This window comes from Manis pentadactyla, chromosome 12, assembly GCF_030020395.1.
Source record: "Manis pentadactyla isolate mManPen7 chromosome 12, mManPen7.hap1, whole genome shotgun sequence".
Lineage (NCBI taxonomy): Eukaryota > Metazoa > Chordata > Mammalia > Pholidota > Manidae > Manis > Manis pentadactyla.
The window spans coordinates 4,830,929-4,856,709 of record NC_080030.1 but is presented as its reverse complement, the minus strand read 5'-3'; the positions used below and the strand labels follow the sequence as shown (position 1 = coordinate 4,856,709).

General features: G+C 50.4%; 1 protein-coding gene across 10 annotated transcripts in view; it reads right to left on the bottom strand.

Annotated features, from left to right (window-relative positions):
• Positions 1 to 25,781, bottom strand: part of RFX2 (regulatory factor X2) — a 72,669-nt gene that overhangs the window by 9,927 nt on the left and 36,961 nt on the right. For 4 of the 10 annotated variants that reach the window (XM_057489741.1, XM_057489748.1, XM_057489744.1 and 1 more), the window contains exons 2-9: positions 24,529 to 24,589; positions 23,865 to 23,977; positions 22,517 to 22,594; positions 21,098 to 21,177; positions 19,631 to 19,892; positions 5,315 to 5,389; positions 1,387 to 1,568; positions 17 to 136 (exon numbers count right to left, since the gene is read on the bottom strand). In XM_057489741.1, the coding sequence (XP_057345724.1) occupies positions 17 to 136; positions 1,387 to 1,568; positions 5,315 to 5,389; positions 19,631 to 19,892; positions 21,098 to 21,177; positions 22,517 to 22,594; positions 23,865 to 23,977; positions 24,529 to 24,538 (920 nt within the window). In that variant the 5' untranslated portion in view covers positions 24,539 to 24,589. The remainder of the gene's footprint in view (positions 1 to 16; positions 137 to 1,386; positions 1,569 to 5,314; positions 5,390 to 19,630; positions 19,893 to 21,097; positions 21,178 to 22,516; positions 22,595 to 23,864; positions 23,978 to 24,528; positions 24,590 to 25,781) is intronic. The other 6 variants (XM_057489745.1, XM_057489747.1, XM_057489743.1 and 3 more) reach the window with 5 other exon arrangements.

Genomic DNA, 25,781 nt, shown 5'->3' with positions numbered 1-25,781 from the left:
CCCGGGGCCAGGTCACCTCGGCCTCTGATGCGTGGACTGCTGCCGCATGGCCATGTACTGGGTGTCCTCCGGCAGCTGGTTCAGGGGCGAGTCTGGCTTCAGACGGATCCCGTAGTAATGATACCTGGAGTTGCCCCTGGAAACCAACATCCCAGGGTGAGCACTGTGCGGATGCCCTGGACGGCAAGACGGGCTCACCTCCGGTGTGGCCCCTCACTGGGACTCCGGGTTCAGTGTTCCTTGGACTGCGTGGGAAACATCCCTGGGCTGCTCTGTGGTCAGAGAGGTTTAGGAAACTCTATACACAACCTCTTCCTCTGCAAGATTCCCCTCCTGAATTTTAGTATGATAAAGGCACTGAGAAGTCCTGCAGTGGGAAAACCAGTTCAGTTTTGTTCCACCTGGCATGGACTAATTATTACATTATTACCACCATCATCTGTCCCCTTCAATCACCTAGCAACATAATTTGGAAGACTGCATGGTTTGGGAAACAGGACGTTTGCTTATTGTGGGAGAAACAGTGATGAGGGTTTTAAAAGATTTGGTTCAGAAAACAGGTCAAAGGGGCCTCGTCGGTAGAGAAGCACTGAGGGGCAGACACGGGCTCTGCACTGCCATTTCTCCTGTGCTGGCAACAAGGTTCTGTGGGGGGGCATGGGTCCTTCCAGATGAGCTTAGCTGGTGCCAGGGGAAGCCCTAGCCTGAGGCTAGTATTCGGGACACTCTGAGGGTGGAGGTCCGGTGGCCGTGTGCCAGAGACCAGGGGTCCCCTCTCCTCTCTGCCCTTTTTCCCTTCTCTTGTGTGTCTGTCTGGGCGGGTGTCTATCTGTCTTCCGGATGTCCTCTGTGTATATCTGTCTGTCCCAAAGGTGGCAGCGAATAGGGTCAGGCTTGCATATACTCTCGGCTCTACAGTCTTGCCCTTTAAAGACGGCCAGGATGCCCACAGCTCCTGACTCGACCCCCACTTGTGCGCGGTGTCATGGATCACGGCCACGCGAGGAACGGCCTTCTGTATGCTCTCCCCCAGGGAGGGGGGTCTCCACATTGTTCCTGGCACGCGATGCTCCCTGGCTGCTGATGGCCAGGCTAGGCCATGGTGACCTGGCCCAGCTTAGCAAAAGCATCACAAAACAGCAAGTCCCACTCTACCCGATAATCCAGGGGATGCTTGTTAAAAAACCTGTTATGAAAATTTCAAGTGAAAAGAGAGCTGAAGGGAACCCCATGCCCCACCAGCAGGAGAGAACTGGGCTGTGGCACACACCAGGCCCCAGCCAGGCCGGCGCTGCCCAGACTCGCAGCACTGAGCACCCCCAGAGAGAGGTGAGTCAGGACACAGGGGCGGACGGAGGCAGGGGCTCAGACCCCCCATCTACCCACCTGGTGCCCAGCCGCCGCGTCCTCAGCCCCACGAACACAGAGCGGATCAGCTTCCCAAAGGAGGCAGCGTTCACAGGGTCCAGCTTGCACTCTTGGCAGTGCCGAAGGTACTGGCTGTAAAGGGAGCTCCTAGGGACGCTCACGCCTTCAGCCGTCTCGTAGTTGTCCAGCAGCCACTGGACCTGGGAACGGGAAGGCGCGTGTGTTTGCTGTGACCATCCCCAAGAGCCAACGTGCACCCGAGAGAATCACACACCTTCCCCCCAACCGACGTGATGAAGAAATGTGCATCTACTGCCCCTGATTCGGTCCAAGAGATGCTGGACACATTAATGACCAGCTTCTGGTCACCCGTTTATTGATCCCTTCAGTTTTCAGGTTCCTTGACTTAATTTATAAAAACCTGCATGTGACTAAGGCTCTTAGGCTATATCTTCATGATCACTTAAACACCAAATACGTCCTAAACTTACAGGGATGGAGATAAATTCTGATGCCAGGGAAAAGAGGAAGATCAAAGAGAAGTCAGCGGCGCCCACAGTAAGCAGTGGCGATGGAGGTGGCCGGAAGGACAGCCCAAAACCCAGCCAAACCCTCACAAGGCTACGTGCGAGGTTTTGTGCTAGGCCCAACGGCAGGCCGAGAGACTGTGAAGCCCATGTCGCTGCCCCCAGAGGTCAGGAGGGGGTCAGAAGGGTACGAGCCGTGCACTCGGCAGCTCAGCCCTGCAGGCGCCAGGGCCCCAAGCGCAGTGCCTCTCGCTCTGATGGAGGGAGGTGTGATGCGAGAACCCAGAAGGCCCTGAGCAGGAGAGGGGTTTGCATGAAGGCAGGAGCCACAATCGCAGGAACCAGGCCCGAGGCAGGATCCTGCATCAGGCTCGTGGAGGGAGGCAGGTGGTCTCTCGGAGCCACCACACCGGCCACAGACCGGAGTGGCCCCCACATGCCCGGTCCCCTCTGATTGGCCTGCGTGGTCCTGGAGGCTCCTGAACAGGGAGGTGCCGTGATCTGACCTAGACTTTCGTGGGCACGCTCGGATGGCTGCCCCGAGAAGGGCCTGGAAGTTGGCGAGGGCAGCGGCCGTGGGCTAGGAGGTGGCCGTGGCGACCCGCGAATGAGCCGGTGCTGCCCTTGCTGAGCGGGATGATAGCGGGAGGGCAGGGGGAGCACGGGCCCAGGTGGTGACGCCCACGGGGAGACGGCCCTTCCCGCCAGGAGCCGGCTGAGGTCAGCAAGGCGGCAGGCGGCTATGAAGGTAGGGAATACTGAAAGAAGACAGCAGTTCAGCCCCGACAACTGCCAGAGGCACAGGTCACGACAATCGGGAGCAATTTCTGGCCCAGGGGCCCATCGCACGAGGCTGTGTTCTAGCCAAGCCCCACCCTGTCCGTGGCTGTGTCCTTACAGCTGTTACCACGCCAGCCCCCGGGCGGCCCCCAGCCGAAGGCATGTATCATCTTTGGCAATCTGTGTTTTTTGATTAAAAAAACAAAGTCCCATCATCTGGATGCAATTCAACTAAAACAGGTCCCCACACCCCCAGGTGTTAGAAGTAAGAGTTTATTTAGCAGACAGTGGCTGCCTCCCCATGACAGTGACTGTGTGGGGTCCCTGAGCCAGAGAGGGGTAGGGGCTTCTGAGACAGCATGCATGGGGTGGCACGGCGGCAGGCACCCCAATGCTTGAGGCCCCTCTCCTGCTCGCAGCGGAGGATCTTGACCAAAGTTGCCCCAGGCCTGGTGGGACAGTGGCTGCACCTGAAGTGCACCTGGGGGTGGAGGTCTTTTCACCCGCTTCCCCTCCTTCTTCTGAAACAACCACCCCTCATCCTCATGCCACCAGTCATGCCCAACTCTACCTCAGCGACCACACAGGGCCTGCCTCTGCCCACGGCGGGTTGCTCCCCACCCCCTGGGCTGGATGCACCCCTTGGGAAGCTGGAGGTGACCCCACGCTGGCTGAGTCTGGAAGGCGCTGTCTGGCCCCAGCTCTGGGCACTCGCCGTCCCTGCCCATGCCACGGGAGCACATCGCACAGGAGACAAACCCGGTCCCTCCGAGCCTCGGCACCCGGCTCTGCGCCACTTCGGTTTGATCCGGGTGTGCTTCCTCACGCCTGCTCAGGACCGCACTCATATCCCAGCTCCTGTTTGCACGAGGTGCTCAGCACCGACCGTGTTGGGGGCATCACAGCCAGGCTTTGTCTGGGAGGCCCCAGGGAAACAGGCCCATGGAGTGCAGCCCCCCAGCCAGGCCCATCTGCCCTGAGGATGGTCTGGCCAAGGAGCCAGGACTGTGGCTGCCATCACCCAAGGCGAGACCAGTGCCAGCCACAGGCGGCCCCTCCGACAATGGTCTGAGTGAGCCTGGCTGGAGGCCGGAGGGCAGGCCTCACGGCTGACGGACGTGCGGGGCGTCTGCGGGACCCCCACCCCATCCGCCAGCATGCCCACGGTCTTCCGCTCTCCACTCTGGCCAGTTGTCCAGTTTGCCAAGATGAGCTCCTGGTGGGTTTTACTCCAGTGTGCGTGGGCGGCTCCTTGGAAAGATCTTATTTTTGTTGTCTTTGATTCTAAGTCGCAAGCCCCAGACCCTGCCTCCCACAGCTCCTGATGGAAGAAGGCAACTCAGCCAATCACCAGGGAGAAACAGACACGAGGAAATTCTTCCTGCTCAGGAAGTAGGCTCGGGAACGTGAACCCAAACCCGTAGGGAAGCTGCCACAGAAAGTCAGCCTCCCAAGGGAAAGCGTTAGAAAGCCGGAAGACATCCCGCAGCCAGAGGCAAGCGGCTCATGCACCTCCCTGCAGACACCTGGGGTTTCCCGCGGGCACCACCTGCTTGGGGTTTGTGCCCGTGGCTGACCCAGCACCTGGGCCCTGGAGGCCACCTGTGCGCTTTAAGCTGAGAAGCGTCTGGCCCCTGCTGAACAGAGACGGCCATCCTGCAGGCTCTTGCACATGGTGTACTCTGAGTTCACGACTAGGGGATCTCCTCCCCAGATCCACCCACAGGGGTGACATCGTGGGCAACAGGGAGGCCACGACCCACTGGGCTGGGGTGGGGCACGCTCCACGGGAAACCGCTGCGCGTTACTGTTTGCTTAAGGACCACGCATGTGACTAATCCCCCCAGTGAGCGGCCTCTGAGGCTGATGAGCGTGGGGCCCTGGGCCGTGGGGCCCGGAGCAGCCGGCCATGCCTGTGCCAACCCATTAGGCACGGAAGTTTCTGGAACTTTTCTCAGCTGGGCTTCTACCCCAGAATCACTTGCCTTCTGCGCAACACCCTGCCTTGAGTGTCAGCCAGTGTCAAGGTCCTGATGGGGCCACAGTCAGGAAATAAAGACTCTTAGCCAGTCAGCTGCTCCAGTCCCAGCCTGCCCCACAGGCTGCCCAGTGACCTCCTGGCATGGAAACTGCCCTCACATTCTCCTCGGGAGGAAAGTGGGGGAGGAAGATCCTACACAGCGAAAGTCAGTAGGAGTTGGTGGTCTGCACTTTTCTCAAAGTACCTTCTTTCCCCCAAAATTGCTAATCACAGGAAACTTAGCTAAGAATCATCCTGGCACCCCCAGTCCTGTGACTTTTCTCGTTGTTGTTGCTTATTTTAGTATTCGTTTATTTATAATGCGTATCTGCCAGGCATTGTTGGGAGCATGTCACACAGATTCAATGACTTAACCCCATAGCCCCCTGAAGAGGCAGGTGCTATTATCATCTACCTTTATGAGCAAGGAAGCTGGCTTCCGTGGCCCATGTGGCCGAAAGGAGTTTTTGGTGGGTGTAGGATTTAGGTCGGAGGCTGCTTCCCCCCCATGTCACCATTTGAAAGGTGTCGTTTCATTATCTTTCTTTGTTTTTAAAATGCCCCGAAGGTTAAGAGCACCGCAGGGCAGGCCGCCAGGGCAGGTCAAAAACACACTTACATGGCTGTTGAGTAAATCGCTTTTGTGTGATGTGATCCCTTCGCTTTTTTGGAGGTTTTCAATCGCCATTTCAAGCTAAAGAAAACGTGTGCAGAAACAAAACAAAACAAAATGGAAAAAAAAAAAAAGGACGTCAGATGGTTAGCATCAGCCAAGATTTGTTTTTATTAATATCCAAATAATGACTCAAGCGCCTACAAAATAAAAATGAGGCTTGACGCGGGCGGGTTGGGGGAGACGGGTTAGGCCGCGAGGGAAAGCTGTGGCCAGGGGTGTCACCTCATGCATGCGGAGGAGCCCCGAGCCCGTGGGCACAAGCAGCAGAATGAAGGCACGCTGGGAACACTGGCTTTTGAGTTTGGACACAACATCTGCATGCGTACACGCACCGCATGAAGACCGAGCTGCTGCGCAAGTTCGAGTGCAGCCACAGCCAGCCTCCTGACCGCCCGCTGCTCCCCACGCCCGCCGCCTGGTGCCAGGAAGAGACAGAAGAACCACAGACCCCAAGGACAGGCTTCTGGTCAGCCTGTCCCGTCATGAAGCCCAGGGTCTCTCTCCCTCCTGGATGCTTCAGGAAAGTGCCACCGAGGCCAAGGACCCCTACGCATCAGAGGGGTAGAACCTGGGCCGGGCCAGTGGACACAGCACAGAGATAAGCTCCCAAATGTTTAGGAAGTTTGAGCCGAGCAAAGGGGTTTATACAGAAATGAGAGCGGAGTCACAGGGGAAAGTCTAACAGAGAGGACCTCCCGGGCGAGGGCTTCTGAGCTGGGCTGTAAGGACCCCGTGGAGGCCAGGGGCTGAGGCGGTGGGGCAGGTCTACACAAAGAAGGAAACGCCCAGTTGTGGGTGGCCACTGCCGCATTCGTACACGCTGAATTTGACCTCGCCCTCGTACAGGGGACATAAAAATTTAAATCTGCAGGCGCCCACCACGAAAGGCCAGGTCCTGCAATGGAAGGAAATGCAAGCAAAGTGTTTGCTGTCTCTCTCCAAGCACCAGGGGAGACAAAACTTCAATGGCACTTGTGCAAAAAGCAGATGGAATGTGTATTTCAGAAAGTGCCACAGGTCTGAGCTCAAGAACAAGGGGTCACCACTGCCCCCATCACCTCTCCCCACCACTGCTGTGGACGCCCGCTCTCACCACTTCTCATCAACACCGTCCTGGAGGGTCTAGCCAGGGCGATCCGGCAGTACTGAGAAATGAAAGGCATCCAGACCAGAAAGGAAGAGGTAAAAATATCTCTGTTTGTAGTGACAGGAGCTTAAATGTAGAAAATCCTGAAGGATCGACAAAAAACTATGAGCGCTTATAAACAAATGCACTGAATTTGCAGGACATAAGATCAACACACACATATCAGTTATATTTCTAAACAACGAACACTATGAAATGAAATGAAGAAAATGATCCCATTACTACAGCATCAGAGAGAATGAAATACCTAGGACTAAATTAACCAAGGAGTCGAAACACTGAAAACTGTCAGACATGCCTAAGAGAAATCAAAGGTCTAAATAAGCAGAATGGCATCCTATGTTCATGGATTAGAAGCCTTCATGTTAAGATGGCATTATTTCCTAAACTGATACACAGATTCAGTGCAATTCCATATTGAAATTGGCCATTAAACTTCCAACTGCTTTTTCAGAAATGGACAAGCTGATTTTAAAATTCATAGGGCATTACAAGGAACCCCAAAGAGCAAAAACAAGCTTGAAGAAGAACAACAAAGTTGGAAATTTACACTTCCTGATCTCCAAACTTACACTGTTACAGTAATCAAAACAGTGCAGTGCTGGGATATGGGTAGACATATAGATGCACACTTATCAGTGGATTAGAATTGAGAGTCCAAAAATAATCCCATATTTCCGTGGTCAACTGGTTTTTGACAAGGGTATCAGGACCATTCAAAGGAGAAAGAATAAACTTTTTAACAAATGCTGCTGGGATAACTGGATAGCCTCATACAGAAGAATGAAGTGGGATCCTTACCTCACACTATGTACAAACATCGACTCAAAATGGATCAAAGAACTAAATGTAAGAGCTAAAACTGAAACTCATACAGGAAATCATTTAAAATAGGGTTATCTTGATGTCTTGAATTTGGCAATGGGTCCTTAGGTGTAACACCAACACACAAAAACAAAATAAAAGATAGAAAATACTTGAAAAGATAAACTGGACTTCATCAAAATTAAAAGCTTCTGTACATTAAAGGGCACTATCAAGGGAGTGAAGAGACAGCTCATAGAACGGGAGAACTTGTTTGCAAATTGGTAAGAGTCTTGTATCTAGAATTTACAAAGATCTCTTACAATGCAACAAAATGATAAGATGACTCCATTAAAAAACAGGTAAAGGGCTTGAACAGGCATGTCTCCAACGAGCACGTGAAAAGATGCTCAACATCGCTGGTCATTAGGGAAATACAAACCAAAACCACAGTGAAATACCAGTTCACCCCCACTACTGGTGTTTATTTGGCTATAAAAAGCAAAATAAAATAAGAGCAAGTGTTGGTGAGGATGCGGAGAAACTGGAACCCTCCAACCTTGCTGGTGGGAATGGAAACAGGCTGACAATTTCTCAAAAAGTTGAATATAAACTCAGTTAATCCACATGACCCAGCTATTCCACTTCTAGGTATATAGCGAAGATGATTGAAAACATGTTCAAACAAAAGGTGTACACAAATGTTTACAGCAGCATTATTCATAATAGCAAAGGCAGAAAAACTCAAATGTCAATCACAGATGGGAGATCAACAAAATGTGGTACATCTGTACATCGGAATATTAATTCTTCACCAAAAGGACCCAAGTAGTGATCTGTGTGACAACGTGGGTGGACCCTGAACGCGCACGCACACTGCTCCGTGAGAGATGCTGGACACAAAAGGTCACATCGTATGTGATCCCATTTTGTGAAACGTCTAGAACAGGCAAATCCATGGAGAGAAACAGCAGATTAGCTGCCAGAGGCTGGAGGAGGAGGGAATGAGGGGATGACTGCTAATTGGTGAAGGGGTTCCCTCTTGGGCGGTGAGAATGTTCTGGAACTAGATAGAGTAATGGTCACACAACACTGTAATGTATTGAATGCCACTGACTCCCATACTTTTAAATGGTTAAAACAGTGAATTTTACCTCCATAAAAAACACGTAACTGATGAAAAAATCCATTAGTCTCTCTTGCAGTTCGAATGCTATTTCACCCACATGTATGGTTTCGTGACGCCATGCACCAGTCACTTGGAAAATACTGGTTCCCTGCCCTCGCAGAGCTTTCAAAGCCGACACACTTCATTGCACGGTACTGGAAAACCACACTAGTCTGTATCACTACTAACCTCATTGCAAAGACACTAGCTCTTCAAATTCCCTATTTCTTCTGGTTTGAAAACACAGTGCCAACAAAATCTGTCAGTCATCTCCCAGGGCCTGTCAGGCTCACGCAGTTTATTTTCGAGGCGTATCTGGCAAATCTCTGAGTCCGAACTACCGCCATTTGTCTGTTACTTTTTTCAGGCAAAACAGCATCTCGTGAAACAAGTAGCTGGTGCTGCTCAGAACTCATTTGCACAGGGGCCTTTCCTTGGGATGGTCACGGTCCTGTGGCCGGCAGTGGAAGAGCCTTCTGTCACACAGCATATTAAAAAGATGGGTACCCGAGGATTGAGATTTAAGAAAGGTAGAAATTTTTACTGCTTCATCAAGGACCATGAAGGGAACTGTATTTGGTATTTCTCTTTACTTTTCCTTTTTCCCTGACCACGGGATGGGGAGGGATGCAGTGGCTTCCAGAAGTGTTTGACGCCTCTGCCTTGGTTCGTGTCCTGCTGTTTCAACAATGTTGGTTTTGAACAATCAGTGCAGACATCAGCCCAGGGAACCCGGCAACTAATGGCTTAGAGGATTATGAAAACAGTTTTCACCTCATGGAGCCCCTGAAAGGGTCTTGGGGCACCCGGAGGTTTGCAGGACGCGCTTTAGACTGCTGAGGACCGTGGAGTTAGGAGTAATTTGTATCAAATACAAATTGAGACTTGCTTCCTAAGACCACCCTCAAACTCCCATGGCTGTTAAACAGGGTCTGAACAAGCCTGCCGATACATACAGAAAACTACCTTAATGCACAGTGGAATCCCAAAAGGTGGCTCCTTGTCGGGTAAACATCTCAAGGCTGAGAAAGTCAGGAAAACACCCCCAAGCCCCTCCCAGCCAGACAGGGGAGGTTGAAGCCCTGCTGGAGGCGCCGAGGCGCAGCGTGCACATGCGTCCAGCAGAGGGCGCTGCGGCAACGCGTCCCCGTCCAGCCGCCTGGCACGAGGGCATCTCCCGCTTGAACTTGAAGCCCCGGGATTTCTTCACAGACCTTCCGGAGCGATTCCTACTGTACGAGGACAAACGCCTCATTCTGTCCGCTCAGTGGATGGAGAAATCAGTGTTTAAGCTTTAAACATGCTTCAAATGAATGCTAATTTTATGTTTGACCGGAGTTTACTTTTTTCCTCTTTAAAAATTGTATCAAGGCGCTACACGCACAGGCACACAAGTCAGACAGACAGCAGGGGAGGGCCGAGGATGGCCGCGGGGGTGCCCCGGCCCCAGCGCCCCAGGCCCAGGCCGCCTGCCCTAAATGGTTCCTGTTTCTTGAGCTTCTGGTAGCTTCCTTCACATGTTAGTATTATGTGTGCGTTTGCTCATCTATTTCTTGACTTAATCTTTTATTTCTGGTTCCGTGCAGTGTAGCACGTATTCCTTTTCATTAGCCATTGCATATCGTTTTTTCTGCTACATGAATTATTACAGGACTTCGAGCTTTCAGGGCTCATTTGGAAAGAGGCCATAAAATGTATAATGGCTTGTGATCAAAGATACAGTGTCGTAAGAACTTAACACAGGAGCGCAGAGCAGACAAGAAGGTTTAACGGCTCCCAAGTATATTTAATATATTAAAATTAATTATATTAAAATTAGCCACTTATTTAAAAAATGCTTTTCCGTTCACGTGTAGTCATAGCAAGATGCTCCCTGACCTGGCACTGATTCGTGACCCCTAAGGTAGGCTGCAGGGCGCTCCTCTGAGTTATTAGCCCCAGCCTAGTCATTCCATTTATAACGTGACAACCCCTCAAAGGACCTTCCAGATAAGCTGCAAGGGGCCAGCAATGCCGTGCATCTCCAGGCTGCCATAATTTGATATGGGACCAGGACTCCTGGGACTAGAAGTGGGGAGGGCGGAGGTTCCCCGGAAAGGCCAGAGGGAGGTGAAGACAAAGCCTGCCTGTTTTGGGGCAACCCTCTGGCTCCTTAGGCGGGGCTGTAAATCACAGGATTACACCTGGATTGCCCTGAAACTCGGCAGTTCAGGACGGCGTAGGAAGATGAGAACAGCGGGGCTGCTGCTGGGAAGAGGAGGCCGGCTTGGGGCAGTGGGGGCAATGGGGCATTTTTAATCTGTGTTTCTATTTTTATTATGCTAAGTAAACTCTTAAAAATTATGTCAGTGATATTATATGTACTTGCCATACAAAAATCTGATCAGGCCAGAGACACAGAAGTGTCTGTTCACGGCCAGGGCTGGGGTGGGGCCCATGAGGCCCGCAGGGCACCAAAGTCAAGGAGGAGCTCATTCTCAACATGGTGCCAGGGCAGGGGTGCCGCCTGGAGGGGAGCAGCTCCTTAAGTGTGGGGCCCTGGGTGCCCTGCTTGCCCTGCCCCATCCCAGCCTGCCTCAACTTCTCCCCGGCCCCCACCCAACTCCCACTCAGGAGAGGACGCTCTTACTGACAGCCCATCGCACACCTGACAGCTGCATTTCATCACATTCACACTTGCTTGAATTACTTTTCCCTCAGTTGCGACTGTAATAGATATTTCGTTTCGCTGTTTATCACTTAATCTGCGGTGACTGTCTTTCTGAGCCAGTTCTTATAGATCAGGAGGTGGCAAACTTTTCCTAAAAAAAGCCGGATTGTAAATATTTTGGGCTTTGTGAGCCAGACGGTCTCTGTCACATCTACTCACCTCTGCCCCAGGAGCTGGGAAGTAGCCCCAGGCAGTGTGTGAAGGAGGGGGCATGGCTGCGTGCCAATAAAACTTTATTTACAAAGACAGGCAGCTGGCTGGATTTGGCAGGAAGGCTGTAGTTTGGCACTCCTGCGGTACCCCATAATTCTACCAAGTAATTGTAAGAGCAGGGACATGGGACAAACGTGATGATTAACTTTCTTAATCAAAAAACATTTCTTTTCTCAATGAAAAAAATTTTTTTCTAATTTTTTTCTTAAAATTTTCTTCATTTCTCATCATCCTGCCTGTGATGAAAAATGCTGAGATATAAATAGTGTCATAAGAGCAGGAAGGGACTCCATCTTAAGGCTAAGATTCCATTTCAAAAACCAGGGGGTTAGGAGGTGAGATTCCAAACATATTTTATGATAATCAGTCAACAGCTGACCCTAGCTTAAGGCAGGGCAAGCAGTCCGAAGTGGTACGTCCCTACTGCTTGAGAATAACCACTATCTTGGAGAAGAACAGGATCAGGAAGTTCCTTGGGTTATGTTTGTCTCACGGAATATCTAGGGACTGACCTATGGATGGCGACATACTGTCTCTCACACAAGATAGACATCATGAGACCGCATGTCAAGCCTACACCCCTGGCCCTTTGCACCATCCCTGAAAGCCTTAAAAGACAGATCCTAAGCCCTTAAGCTCGCCTCCCCTGAGGCCAGCCGCACCCACCCTCCTTAGAGTGTGTACTTTGCCTTAATAAAGCTTCTTACTGCTCACCTTACTGTATTGTGTCTCTGTGCTCTTCCCATGGTGAGCATCTTTGTTACTTTGCTATTTCATTCAATTTTCTAGACTTAAGCACAAGTCTTCTCTTTCTCTGTTCTATTTCAGACAAGTAGGGACGGGCTGCTGAGACCTCTGATTTGGGTTTGCAAGTTCCCATCACCTGGGTGACCCCGATGAGAGACTGCAGCTGTACGATGATGCTCCTTAGTAGCCTCCTGAAAACTTCCTTTGCTTTGGGAAGTTCTCAGAACATAATCTCGCTCCATCCAGTGCTCTGCGACTCTCCCAGATCCTGGGGTGGTAGGGACTTAGTTTCCACGCCCTGCAGATTCAAGCAGGTGGATACCAGGTGACCCTGGCTTCAGGAGTTGGCAAGGAATCTGCCCCACGCCGAGTGGCAGTTCTATGAGCTTCCCTTCCCTCCCTCTGCTCTTTCTTGCGCTCTGGTGCCTGCACAGCTGCTGCCATTTGCTGCTGCTCCCGCTTTAATGGATTCCTTCCTTACCTACACTCATCTGACCTGTTGGAAAATTCTTTCTCCATCAGAGTCAAGAACCCTCCCCCATCCAGGCTGAGGTTTCAGTGCGTAGGGAGAGACCGCCCCAGACACAGCCGCCCAGCAGCACTGGGATTACATGGTCCAGATGTATTATACTTTATTCTTAAACTGGTTTTTAAAAATTGCCTAGTATTAGGTATAGAAGTGATGGATGTACAGTACTATGAATGCACAAAATGCCACTGAATTATACACTTTCAAATGGCTAACTTTATGTTACATAAATTTTACCTTAATAAAAAACTTCTAAACAACAACAAATGCTGGCGAGGATGTGGAGAAAGGGGAACCCTCCTACACTGCTGGTGGGAATGTAAGCTAGTTCAACCATTGTGGAAAGCAGTGTGGAGGTTCCTCAAAAAGCTCGAAATAGAAATACCATTTGACCAGGGAATTCCACTCCTAGGAATTTACCCTAAGAATGCAGCAGCCCAGTTTGAAAAAGACAGATGCACCCCTGTGTTGATCGCAGCACTATTTACAATAGCCAAGAAATGGAAGCAACCTAAGTGTCCATCAGTAGATGAATGGATAAAGAAGAGGTGGTACATATACACAATGGAATATTACTCAGCCATAAGAAAAAAACAGATCCTACCATTTGCAACAACATGGATGGAGCTAGAGGGTATTATGCTCAGTGAAATAAGCCAGGCAGAGGAAGACAAGTACCAAATGATTCCACTCATATGTGGAGTATAAGAACCAAGTAAAAACTGAAGGAACAAAACAGCAGCAGAATCACAGAACCCAAGAATGGACTAACAGTTACCAAAGGGAAAGGGACTGGGGAGGATGGGTAGGAAGGGAGGGATAAGGGGGGAAAAGGGGCATTACGATTAGCACACATAATGTGGGGGGAGGGTGGCATACGGGGAAGGCAGTGTAACTCAAAGACAAGCAGTGATTCTATAGCATCTTACTATGCTGATGGACAGTGTCTGTAATGGGATATGTGGGGGGGACTTGATAATAGGGGGAGTCTAGTAACTATAATGTTGCTGATGTAATTATATGTTAATAATAGCAAAATTAAAAAAAAAAACTTCTAACATAATGCAGCCATGTGGTTAAACTTTCAAACAGAAGAAGACGGCATAAAGAAAGCCAGTCCTCCTCATTTGCTGTCCTTTCTGGGTCACAGGGGGAATCATTTTTGACAGCTAACATTGAGTTTTTCTTATAGCTCCTACAACTTTAAACAATGTGATTCTGCTTTTTAACCAATTAAGAAAACGTTTAATTTTTCATTTGGAAACCATTCCAGACTTACATAAAAAGTTGCAAGAATAGCACAGAGATTTCCCAGCTGCCCTTCAGCCAGCCCCCTGAAATGTGAGCACCTTCGGTGGCCTCGGTACAAGCATCAAGACCTGGAAATGAACCCCACCTCAACACCACTAACCAATCAGAAGACCTTATGCAAGTGTGATTGGCTACCCCACCAATGTCCTTTTCCTGGACCAGGATCCAACCCAGGGCCGCACACTGTGATCCTTTTGCAAATGCAGCCATAAAAGAAAATAGACGGAAATAAGAAATGGGTGAAGAGCGGGAGAGGATTTTATTGGATTAAGGACCCATTTGTCCACAGTCACCCTTGACATGGTAAGTGGGTGTGTGCCACTCTAAACAGGAACAATGGCTCACTGGTAAATTCACTGAGACTTTTCTTTTTTTTTCAGAATACTTGTGAAAGAAAAAAATCTCCAGTGTGGCATTCTTTCATTTTGTCACTAAAGGCAAAACAGAGGCCAGAACTTCAGCTCTATCCTTCAAAGTGATGCCCCTGAGTAAACAGGTCTGTTCCCACCTTTGCACAGAAACCTGCAAATCCGGCTGCAGAAGTGGTGTGCTCACAGGATGCTTGTACAAAGCCGCAGAGTGTGCAACACAAAGAGCAAAGCTACTGTCAACCAAGGGCTTCGGTTAATAATAATAATGTGTCAGTGTCGGCTCACTGACTATAACAAATATAACCAGACTCTCAGAGAAACTAGTAATAAGGGAATCTGAGTGGGGGTGGGGGCCTTAAGGGAATTCTCTATTTAAGGGATTCCCTTTATATAAGGGAATCTATTCCTGCTCAATTTTTCTGTAAACCTAAAACTGCACCTAAAAAAAGTCTGTTAAGTTAAAGCATGAAGTGATGATAAATATTTTAGAAAAAATGCTGATATGCTATTGGTAGAATTCCTTGATCAAACAATACGTGTCTGCAGGCAAGTTTTTGCCATGATAGTTGGACAAAGGCTCTGATGTGCAGAGGGTGAGGAAGCTTCTAGCAAATGGGCAGTGCACGTGAGGTCGTAGTGCAGTCGAGATGTTCTGCATCTTCACTGAAAATGCAGACTGTGGGGAAGAGGTGTTTTGTGGTTGACGGTCATCTGAGGGGTGGTGTCTCACCAGCCTTGTGGGCTACCAGGAGGGCCACCGTGAGGACAGAAGCCAGGCCACACACAGGGGCCATGGACCAGCTCCCCTGGCCTTGACTCCACACTGAAGGAAACAGGACGCTTGTGGACGTATCCACGTGACCATCTTCTCGGACAGCGGTCAAGAACAGCAGCTTTCCTGCCTCCGAGGGCTGGTGGGCAGGGCAAGAGGCTGGCTTGAGCTTTGAAAGCGGGCACTGAGTTTCTGATAACACCAGTAAAGCAGTTCCTGTGATTTCAGGAGGCACATCTCAGGGAAGCGTATGGAGAATGGGAGCCCCACAGTCCTTAACATTGGAAACGAGGTCTCAGGATTTTCCAAGAAGACCCAAGTGCTCCAAGCAGCTGCGCTGCTGACACGCTGGCTTCCCAAACCCAGCAGCACGTGAGGATTTTCTTCACTTGGGGAGGAAGCAATCTATGGCACATTCCCGGGCATACTTGGAAATTACATCTGGTGCCACAAAGCTCAAGAAATTCTTTCCACAGGTGAACACAACCACAGACAGACCAGGACCCATTTGCATCTTTCTCCAAGGGAAGCACTTGCCCTTCTGGCTTCTGCTGAGCACATGCTCAAACACCTGGTGTCTGGCGGACAGAGTCGCCTGGCAGATGCCACCCCGATCTCTGCGTGATCTGAATACCCAGAACCACCGCTACCTGAGAGCCAGGCCTCTGATTTCCTGGAAATGAGGAGTTCAAACACACTGTGCTCGGAGCTCGGATGTGGGGCTCTGTTGGGCCAGGTCCACACGCCCTGAGACAGTGCCGCAGCACATCCCCGTGGACGGGAGTGCTGTGACCTGTGAGGCCTGGGGAGACCACCGCAGTCATCAGCCCCCACTGTGTGGCCCCCTGGGGCTGCCTGTTTGTGCGGCCTGGCCTCATGGAACCCCGAGAGCCCCCAGCCACTCCTTGACACAACCCAAAGCCAAACCCTGGGCCAAAATGACAAGTGCAGGCCCCTCAGTTAGTCTCTACTCCATGGCATTAAAAGGAAGTGCAAGAGAAGGAGTTTTTATCTAAAACTCACCATTGGGGCAATTCACTTTAAAGATTCATAAACTGATTAAATTTCAACCAGAAACAGAGACTCAAGGAAACCAGTCCCCAGAAGTCTGAAATTACCCAGCGAGGCTGCAGATGGTGATTCACTCTGGTCTGCATGCTCCATTTTTAGTATTAACTTAAAGTCCCAAAATTCTAACTTAAAAAACACTGGCAGATATCAAAGGTCGGGGACAGGAGCCATATTTTACTATAGTTGCTATTTCAGGGCCATTCCTGTTCTGGGCTGCTGGGGAGCCCCTCGGATCTCAGCAGCACCCTTGAGAGATGCGCCACTCCAAAGACTAGCCGCGGAACCACAGAGCAGGTGGAGTCGGGAACCGGATTCTCACCCAAGACCATCAGTTCCCAGCCCTCTCGTGGATTTCCAATCGATTTAAAAACTTGATTTTTCTAAAACAACCCGGATGACAAGCCACAGTGGCTGGATGGCCTGGGGTCTGAGCCGCAGGGTTGTGTGGACCACAGAGAATGTTGTCCCTTCTCAGTAAATGTGTGACCTGTGACCCTGGTATATTCCACTATTATAAATTGACATAACTTGCTCACATAGAACCTTTCATTTTCTTGAAAGTTAAGGTAGTCTGTGAGGAATGCTTCCTGACCAGCTCTAACAGCTCTGGCCTTAGGTCCACCCAGGCAGCCCCTTGAGGGACGCGGTCTGGTTTCCTGAGGCCGCCCAGACCCAGTGTGCCGATGGCCCTGAAGGGACTAAGTGAGCAAGGTCCAGACTGGTGCACTGGGCACTGCCCACATGTCACAGCCTCCAGGAGGCAAGTGACCTCCCCTCGTGCCTATCCCCAGAGCTGGGCCAGGGGGAGAACTCTGGACATTGAAGGAGAGGGGACAGCAAGAGCCAGGGGCCTCTGTGATGTCAGGAGACCCCAAAACACATCAGGACCAAAAGAACAGGGACAAGGCTAGAACATCACCTTCTATTTTGGGAGATTAGCCCCACACCAAAATAGGAAGTTGTTTTCTGATCAACAATCAATCAACATAATCCATTGCATTAACAGTCTAGAGAAGACAAAACTTATGATCATGCCAATGAAGAAAAATCATCTGACAAAATTCGAGAACCATTTATGATAAAGACTCTTAGAAAACTCGGAATAGAAGGGAACTTTCTCTATTTATGAAAACCTATGGCATGCATCACATGTAGGGGTGAAGGACTACAGGTTGCCCCCATAAGACTGGGAACAAGGCAAGCATGCCCACTCCCGGCGCTCCAGCTCAGCATCATACTGGAAGTCCTAGCTGTGCAGAGGGGCAAGAAAAAGAAATGAAGTCACCCAGGTTGGAAAGGAAGAAATGAAACGGTTCCTATTTGCAGACAGCAAAACACCCCTTAGACCTAAAAAAAATGAGTTCGGCAAGGCTGTAGGATACAAGGGCAATGGTCAAAAATCAGCTGTATTTTCACATACTAGCAATGAACAGTTGGAAACAATGTAAAAATCAATACTATTTATAATAGCTCCAAAACTGTGAAATACCTAGGTATATATCTAACAAAACAGGAGCGGGAGCTGTATGGTAAAAATTACAAAATGCTGATTAAAGAAGTCAAAATCTAAATAAATGGAGAAAATATACCATGTTCATGGATTGGAAGACCCAACATTGTAAAGATCTCAGTTCTCCCCAAACTGATCTACAGGTTTAATGCTGTTTAATAATAATAACTTTAAAAATCTCACTAGGAACTTTTTGTATAGATAAAATGACCTAAAATCTATATAAATAGTGAACATAATGCTGAAGCGAGAGGAACCATTCTACCCAACTTTGAGTGAAAAGACACTCTAAAGAATGGGAAAGAATATCTGCAAATCACGTATCTGACGGGTGACTTGTATCCAGAATATATAAAGAACTCTTAAAATTCAACAGTAAAGAAACAAACCACCCAGCTAAAAACTGGGCAAATGACTTGAATTGATACATCACCAGAGCGTGTACAAAAGGCAAAGAACACATGGAACGCTGCTTACCATCACCAGCGACTAAGAAAATGCAAATCATGACCACAATGAGATACCACTACACACCTATTAGAGTGGCTGAAATGGGAAATTCTGACAACACCCAGTGCTGGCGACCAGGTGGGTCACACAGGACGTTGCTCAGACATCACTGGGGGAGCGTGAAATGGTACAACCACAAAGGAAAACTGTCCGTGGTTTCTGATAAAGTTACACATACACTTACCGCATGAGCCGGCAATCCTGCTTGTAGGTATTGACTCAAAAGAGAGGAAAATGTGTGTCTGTACAAAAACCAGCAGTAACCACTTAGAGCTGGTTCATTCATGACCGCCTAAAACCAGAAGCCGCCCAAAGGGCCCTCAGTGGTGGCTGTGGGACAGGAGAATCCCACCCAGGGACGAAGCAGGAGGTACCGATTCCTGCAACAGCCTGGATGGATCTCAAAGGCTCCTTACTGGAATGAAACTTGGAAGCCAGTCTCAGACGTGACCTGCTCCCTGAGTCCGTTCATGTGACAGTCCCGAAAAGACAAAACTATAGTGATGCAGAAGAGTGGTTGACAGGGGTCAAGAGAGGTCCTGACTACAAAGAGATGCCAGGAGGGTGTTTCACCCTGCATCCTGACTGTGGTTGCAGTTACATGACTGTATGTGCGTCCAAACTCCTAGGACTGTACACCAGAAATGGTCAATTTTACTCCGTGTTAATTTAAAAAATAAAAGTAAACGTGGAAAATAGTGTTTTAAAAGTAGACAGGTTTTCATTTGATCAATAAATATGAGAGATGCCCTCTCAAAAAAAAAAGTACACACTTCCAATTGTAAAATAAATAAGCAACCGGGATGTAATGTATAGCATAAGGAATATAGTCAAAATATTGTAACAACTTTGTACGGTGATAGCTGGTAGCTAGAATTATCATGTATATAAATGTTGAATCACTGTGTTGTATACCTGAAACTAATGTAATATTGTGTGTCAACCACCCTTCAATAAAAAATAATTATCTACCAAAAAAAAAAAAAAAAAAAAGTAGACAGGTTTTTAAAGCCTGTAAGTGTTTTGACTGGGAGCATGGGGATAACCACTGGGGGTAACCATCATTTCCTCTTGTTTGGGTCTGTCTAGGCTTTACATAATGGGCTGACCCAAGCCTCTAGAGGCTGACGGCAACAACAGCAGCCCCAGGGACCCCACAGCAGTGCCCACCAGTGACGCCTTTGCCGTTTCCAGAGCGGCCCCTGTGGACCACTTACCCTCTCTTCTTACTAATGGAGCAGTTGAAGTTCAAAGAGGTGGAACTTGCCATGGGCCACACGCACACCGGAAGCTGGCAGGGCTCTGGCTCCAGTGCTCCCAGCTGCCTTCTACTCATCATCCCTGCTGTGAGTCTAGTCAGGGTCTAACCCGCTGCCCAAGGGGGCCTCGTACATACCGTAGCTGGTGAAGACCGGGTGGTGTGGGCCAGGGAGTGTCTGCTGCTGTTCATCCCCCCGTGGATGAGATAGGCTCCCGTGCTGGAGACAATGGGGCACCCCCCGACATCCATGGCGATGCCCACCATGCTATGGGAGGGCACCGCTAGGGGGGAGGAGCCTGCCACGGTCACCTGGGCACCGCCCAGGGCCTCAAAGTAAGAGGCGGCGCTGCTGGGCACGTACATCTGAGGCTCGGGGTTGTAGGCGTAGGCGGTCCGTCTGTCAGAAAGGGAGAAGGTGCCTCCTCTGAGTCTCAGAGGGACCCAGCTGGAGCCCCGCGAGACCCAGCACATGGGTAATTCAGACATGAAGCGCCGGTGCAACGCAACGTTCAAGCGATCGTCTGAAAATATTCAGGATCACAGGATGACTCATCAATGTGGGTCACTTAACAATTCCAGGTGCATAAATAAGGGGTCATGTGTGGGAGCTCCTCTGCAGAGGTAAACAGTTCTGTAGCTTCTCGTGGTCACGTGAATCCATACATGGATAACACAGCCTAGAATATATACAGGCATGCACACACACATGAATGCATGTGAAAGTTTTCAAAAATGGAACTACAGAATAAAATTTTCTGAGTGGTCCCAAAAGTCCGTCCATGTAGATGAAATGACTAAGCATGTACATTTGAGACTTAAATTTCTAAGTTCTGCTCAAGTGGCACCAGCCGTACTGAAGGGCCCCTCTGGGTGGCAGGGGGGCCCTCCGACCTCTGGGAGGTGTGCCCTCCCGTCCCGTCCCCCAGGTGACACCCTGTCGCACTCTAGTTCAAACATCAAGCCAGGACGTTGACACTGGTACAACCATCCGTTCGCCAGCTTCACACACCCTTGTTTGTGTTGTGTTTCGTGACTGCCAATGTTGTGCCATGGAAACACACATAATTCCAGCGGTCACAACCCCTTAACCACAAGCAAATCCTCATGCCTGATTCTTGAACTTTCAAAGGGGAGTTGTCAAAATCAAACGAGCAAAAGGACTATCTTGTGCAATCTGAGCATCGCGGGAACTGTACCATTTTCTGCCCCAAGTGTCACACAGTTCGAAAGCAGAAAATTCTAGACGTCCTTGACAAATGGAAAAATCAGGTTCTATCACCATCATAAAAAAGCCAGAGGTTAACAAAGGCAAGGACGAGAAAGTGGGGATGGAAATGGTTTCTGAACTGCGAAGACTGAATCTTCAGACTTGGAAACTGGATCGGGGTTGTTTCTGTTTTATTTTGTTTCGTTTAAAGACTTTCTTTTCTAGAAGTAAAAACTACAATGGCCTGTGATTTCTGGAATCTCCCCCAGGGCTGTGGTGCCCTGATACTGCACCCGACAGGTAAGAGCGAGGGATCCCTGCAAGCACATCCCCAGATGGGGGAGGGAAGCTTCCAGACACGGCCGCTTGCGAGGGGGGAGAGGGAAGCCACGTACAGGGCTCCGTTGGTGTAGACGGCATTTCCGCCTTCCATGTACTGCACCTGGGGGTGGTATGCGTGCTGCACGGGCGGGACCTGAAACAAAGCACATGTTTTGTGTTACCCTTATTTTCCTTACTGGTGATTTCCACATCATTCAAGCTGAATGTTTCTTCTATTCCCTTTTATGAACATTTACTACTATATTACAGTTTCTGCGGCCATAGCTGGCGCTTCTAGAAGCAAACTAGGAGACACAGTCATGTAAAGGCCACCCAGGAATTGAATTGCCGCTGACCCACAGGGTTTTGCTGCGCTTTCTGTGAGCGGCAGCTCATTTCCGTTGCTGTGCACGAGGGAGGACAGGTGAGCCCTATTTTGTTGGGGGAACCTAGCCAACAGCTGGAGCACAGCTGGGAAGGTCCCTGAGCCTGCCAGGCGCTGGACAGAAGGTCAGGCCTGCTCAGAAGCAGAAGCCAGACTTGCGGACAGAGGGCAAGCTGGTCATTGTCTTTGCAGCCGCAGCCGCTCCCTTGCGTGGCCCTGATGCTCCTCCCTAGCGGAGGGGCAGGGGGTCCTGGAAGCCAGCCTTCCCCCTGGGGAGACACTGTGAAGGTCTGGGCAGGACGGGACGGGGTGTCCTCCGGGGTCTCAGCTGCTCTGTATCACACTCTGGTGCCTTAGAGGCAGGAGCCTGAATCGGTTTCAATTCAGCATCACACAGAGCATGAATCAGCGAACTCCAATCCAGCCTGAGGGCCAAAGCTGGCCTGCCCATTTTCATCAATAAAGCTTTATTGGCACGCAGCCATTCCCTTCGTTTACATCTGCAGCTGCTTCTGGGAGACAATGGCAGGGTCCAGGGGTGTGCTGGAGACTGTCTACCCTGCAAAACCAAAAACATGTACTATGTGGCCTTTTCCAGAAAAGGTTTGCCAGCTGTGCCTCTAGGTCATGCAGACTGAGCTGCTCTCTGTGCTGCTGGTTGGCTGGCAAGCCCACACTTTTGAGCTTTGTCCCCAGATAACTTAATTTCACAGGAGGTGCTTGCTTCCTGGCCAAGGTGCTTCCCTGGGGACACAGCACTTGCCTGGGGTGGGTTTGCCCCCCAGGAGGGTCCCTGTTCCTCCAGTCCAGAAACTTCATTATCTGTCTGCGTGTCTCTCTGTAGACACCCCAGTGCTCTGTAGAGGTGCTGGCCTGCACCCCAAATGCTTTATTTCTGAATGAATCAAAGATCATCACCTTTTCTGGCTTGTTGCAAACTATCTGAAGTAAAATATATTTTTTTAAAAAACTAGCTCCTAAAAGAACCTTCTGTTAAGGGTCCAAAGATACCACAGAAAAGGGAAGAGCAATAGCAGAAAAGGATGCATCATTCAGAGAGGCCCCCATTGCTAAGTCCAGCGTGCCTGGGCACTCGTGCTGCGGTTACCTGCTGGGGTCTGGGGAGGAAGACTGAATGCATCTGGGCCCCTATGGGAGCTGAGCGCACTTCCTGGACCAACACCCTCTGAGAGGGAAGGAGAGAAGGACATTAGACTTGCCAGGGGTTAGTCCTTACAACAAACACAGATAGTGACGTGGGCCAACACCTCCTGCTCCACTGTCACCTCATGAAGCCTCGAGAGGGGCCGATAGGAAGGGAGAGGAGGGCACACACACGCACACACCCCTCCCTGCTCCCCGCATGGCCATCCACCCCGCTCCAGAAGAGCGCTATGTGGCACACTATGGTTTCCAACACACGCCGGGCTTGCCCCCATTCAATACAAGAGGGAAAACAAAGCCCAGCGAGGTCAAGGGATGTCCCACAGCCTCAGGACAGCACATGCCAGAGCCGAGACTCAGGCCCAGGTCCCCTGCATCCTCGCCCTGCTCTGGGCTCTGCGTCGGGTTTTCATGGCGTGGCTTTGTCATTTTGCCCAGAGGAACAACTGGACACACAAAGCTATGAGAATTTGAAGGATCAAAATGGGCTCCGCAGTGGAGAGAGGAACAGGAGCGAACGCTTGTTTAAAGCCACCGACTGGGACTCTGCAGTTTTCCGAGGCAGCCCCTAAATGTCCTGGTCCCGCTGACCCCGTGAGCACGCACAGAGAGAATTCTGCAGGCACCAGCCCTCCATGGGCACACAAGCAAAGACAAAAAGAACAGAAGGAACAAAAACCAACAAGCTGAGCAGACACAGGATACGCCTCTGCACACATGCCTGTGTGTCCAGTCTGTTCCACTGCCTTCAGTTCTGTGTGGCCTCACATTACTAACTATGCTTGTGACTACTTTATGGTGTATTGCGATCCGTGCGAGACATCCAGAAACCGAGAGAGCCTTAATGTAGAAATTCTGTCCTTGCGCATTTTGAAGAATATGTCCATTTGAATGCTAGATTCAATTTAAACCAAATCCTAAGAATTCTAGCTTATCTCTTGCCTTATCCCTGAAGTCTTCCCTTGTGAAAGGGTCACTCCAAGAAAACCCCTGTTAGAAGATAAGAATGGACTAAGTCAGACTTGGGAGCGCTTTCCTTTGGAGTCTGTATCATCAATTCCTTGGTGGGATCTTTTTTAACAAATAGTGAAAAAGCCATATAAAGGGTCGTTAGGGATAGACGGAAGGTGTGGCTATAAGCAGCAGCTTTACGGGCTGAGGAGCCAGTTCAGGAAAATGTAGATTCCTCTCTCCACTGATTCACATGTTTTTCAAAACCAAAGTGGGTGCATCTGCCCTGGCCACAGGGCTTCTCCCGAACAGTCATAGCAGCGGGGGGGCCGGTCCGTTACCTGCAGGGAGGCTGGGACAGGCTGGGCCACGGGGGCCTGGGCTGCCGCTGATGGACACAGAACCACAGAAGCTGGCGAGTCCGATCCACTCTCTGAATTCTGCATGCTCAGTTCTAAAGAGAGGCGGAGAGAGTGAGTCAGGGCAGCCATCATGAAGCCGGAAGAGGGGGGTTCAGACACACCCGGGCCAGGAGAGGGGCCACCCCTGCATTCAGCCAGGCTCAGGTGCAGGGACCCTGGTACACTGTGTGGCTGACAAGGGGGAGCAGGTGCACAGCTGTTCCTGAGAAGGGGGCACAGGGGGTGCTCCCTAAGGCAAAACTATAGGGTGACGCTGCAGGCAGGCTGGGAACAGCTAACTGCGTCTCCTTTTTCTAGCCTGACGGCTGAACTATTTCAAAGGGCTCGTCAACTGTTTGCTCATTGGCGCTGCAAGTCAAAAGCTCTTGACAGATGCCTGCCCTGTGGGGAGCTACTGCGTACCCAAGGATGAGTATATTCTCTGAGGGCGGGGCACGGTCCCCCTGGGCACTGTGGGCCTCGGGGCTGCCTCATTCTCGGGGCCCCTTCTGGGGGGGCTGCACAGCACTGAGCAGCGTTCCTGCCCTCCACTCATTAGACGCCAGGAGCACCCACCCCCCCGAGTCGTGACAACCAACAATACCTTCAGACATTGCCCAAGGTCACTTGGGGCCGAAACTGCCCCCTGGTTGAGAACCACTGGCCTAGGGAGAAAAGAAAGGTGATCTACGGATGGGAGTAAAGAAACATTTTATCCTGGGTTGGATAAAACACCTGCCTTCTTTTCCCAGCCATCCTCACCCACGAGGAAGCATAAGAGCCTATTTCCCAGTGGCAGGAATGCTCACAGCTTCCCAACAGGCAGTTTTAAAATTCTGTACAAAGACTCACTTAACATCAGAACCAAGTGGCAGATGATACAGTTACTCAGAAAATGCTGAAAGTCAAACTGGTTCACTCTTAAATAAGCAACCAGCTGCTTTAAGCATTTGAGAAGCAGTTTAGATAGGATCCTGGCAGTTGTGGTCAGGCACACCCCGACCTGGCACCGGCTCTGAGCACGCCCCCACCCCCCGCCCCTGAGGGGACCAGGCCTGAGCAGCGTGGCACGTGGCAGTGTCCAGGACTTCAACAGACATTTCTCCATCGCCCCTAGAGTCTCCACCCCCACGCGTGAGTGAAGAACGTTTTTTCAAAGCCTTTTTTTTTTAATGTAAAGAAAACCTGTTAAAACAGTGAAAACCAATTTGCCTAAGGAAAGCAGAAAGGGGGGATGCAGGCGCTGGCGTTCGAGCGCAGGTTCGATCCCATCTTCACGGACGGGGCCTTTTTCCTGACTTTGCGGGATCCCCTTGGGCCAGGAGCACCCCTGGGTGGGTCTGTGGCCTTTCTGTTCTCTGTGGGGCCGGCTCGGCCCCCACCACTAGGTGTCCCTGGAACCATGTGGTGACCGCGCCTAGGTTCTCCTCTCAGAGGAGGAGGGACGTGGTCAACTTCCACTCATGTATTTCCTGGGTCTCCAGCTCCCTGCCTTTGGGGGTGATTCTGTCGGAAGTTGTTTGATCCAGGTGTCTCAGTGACAGTTTTCTCTAACGGTTAAATCAGTCACCACTTGGTTCCCATGGGGAAGCCACAAAGCCAGGGGGGAAAGCGCGGGACAAGAACGCGTCCTGGGGAGAGTCCACTGGCGACAGACAAGGTGAGAACACTGGCCTCACCGAGACCCATGTCCTTCAGAGGTGGAAATAATTTTGCTCCCAAGTCTTAGACTTACTGAAACAAGGAGCGTCCGTGGGTGCTGGGGATGGACAGCGAGCCTGTGCTGGGCCTCCTGCAGCCAGAACACACCTTCCAGAAGACGGGTTATTCAGCAACACCCTGAGTTTTCCATTGCGT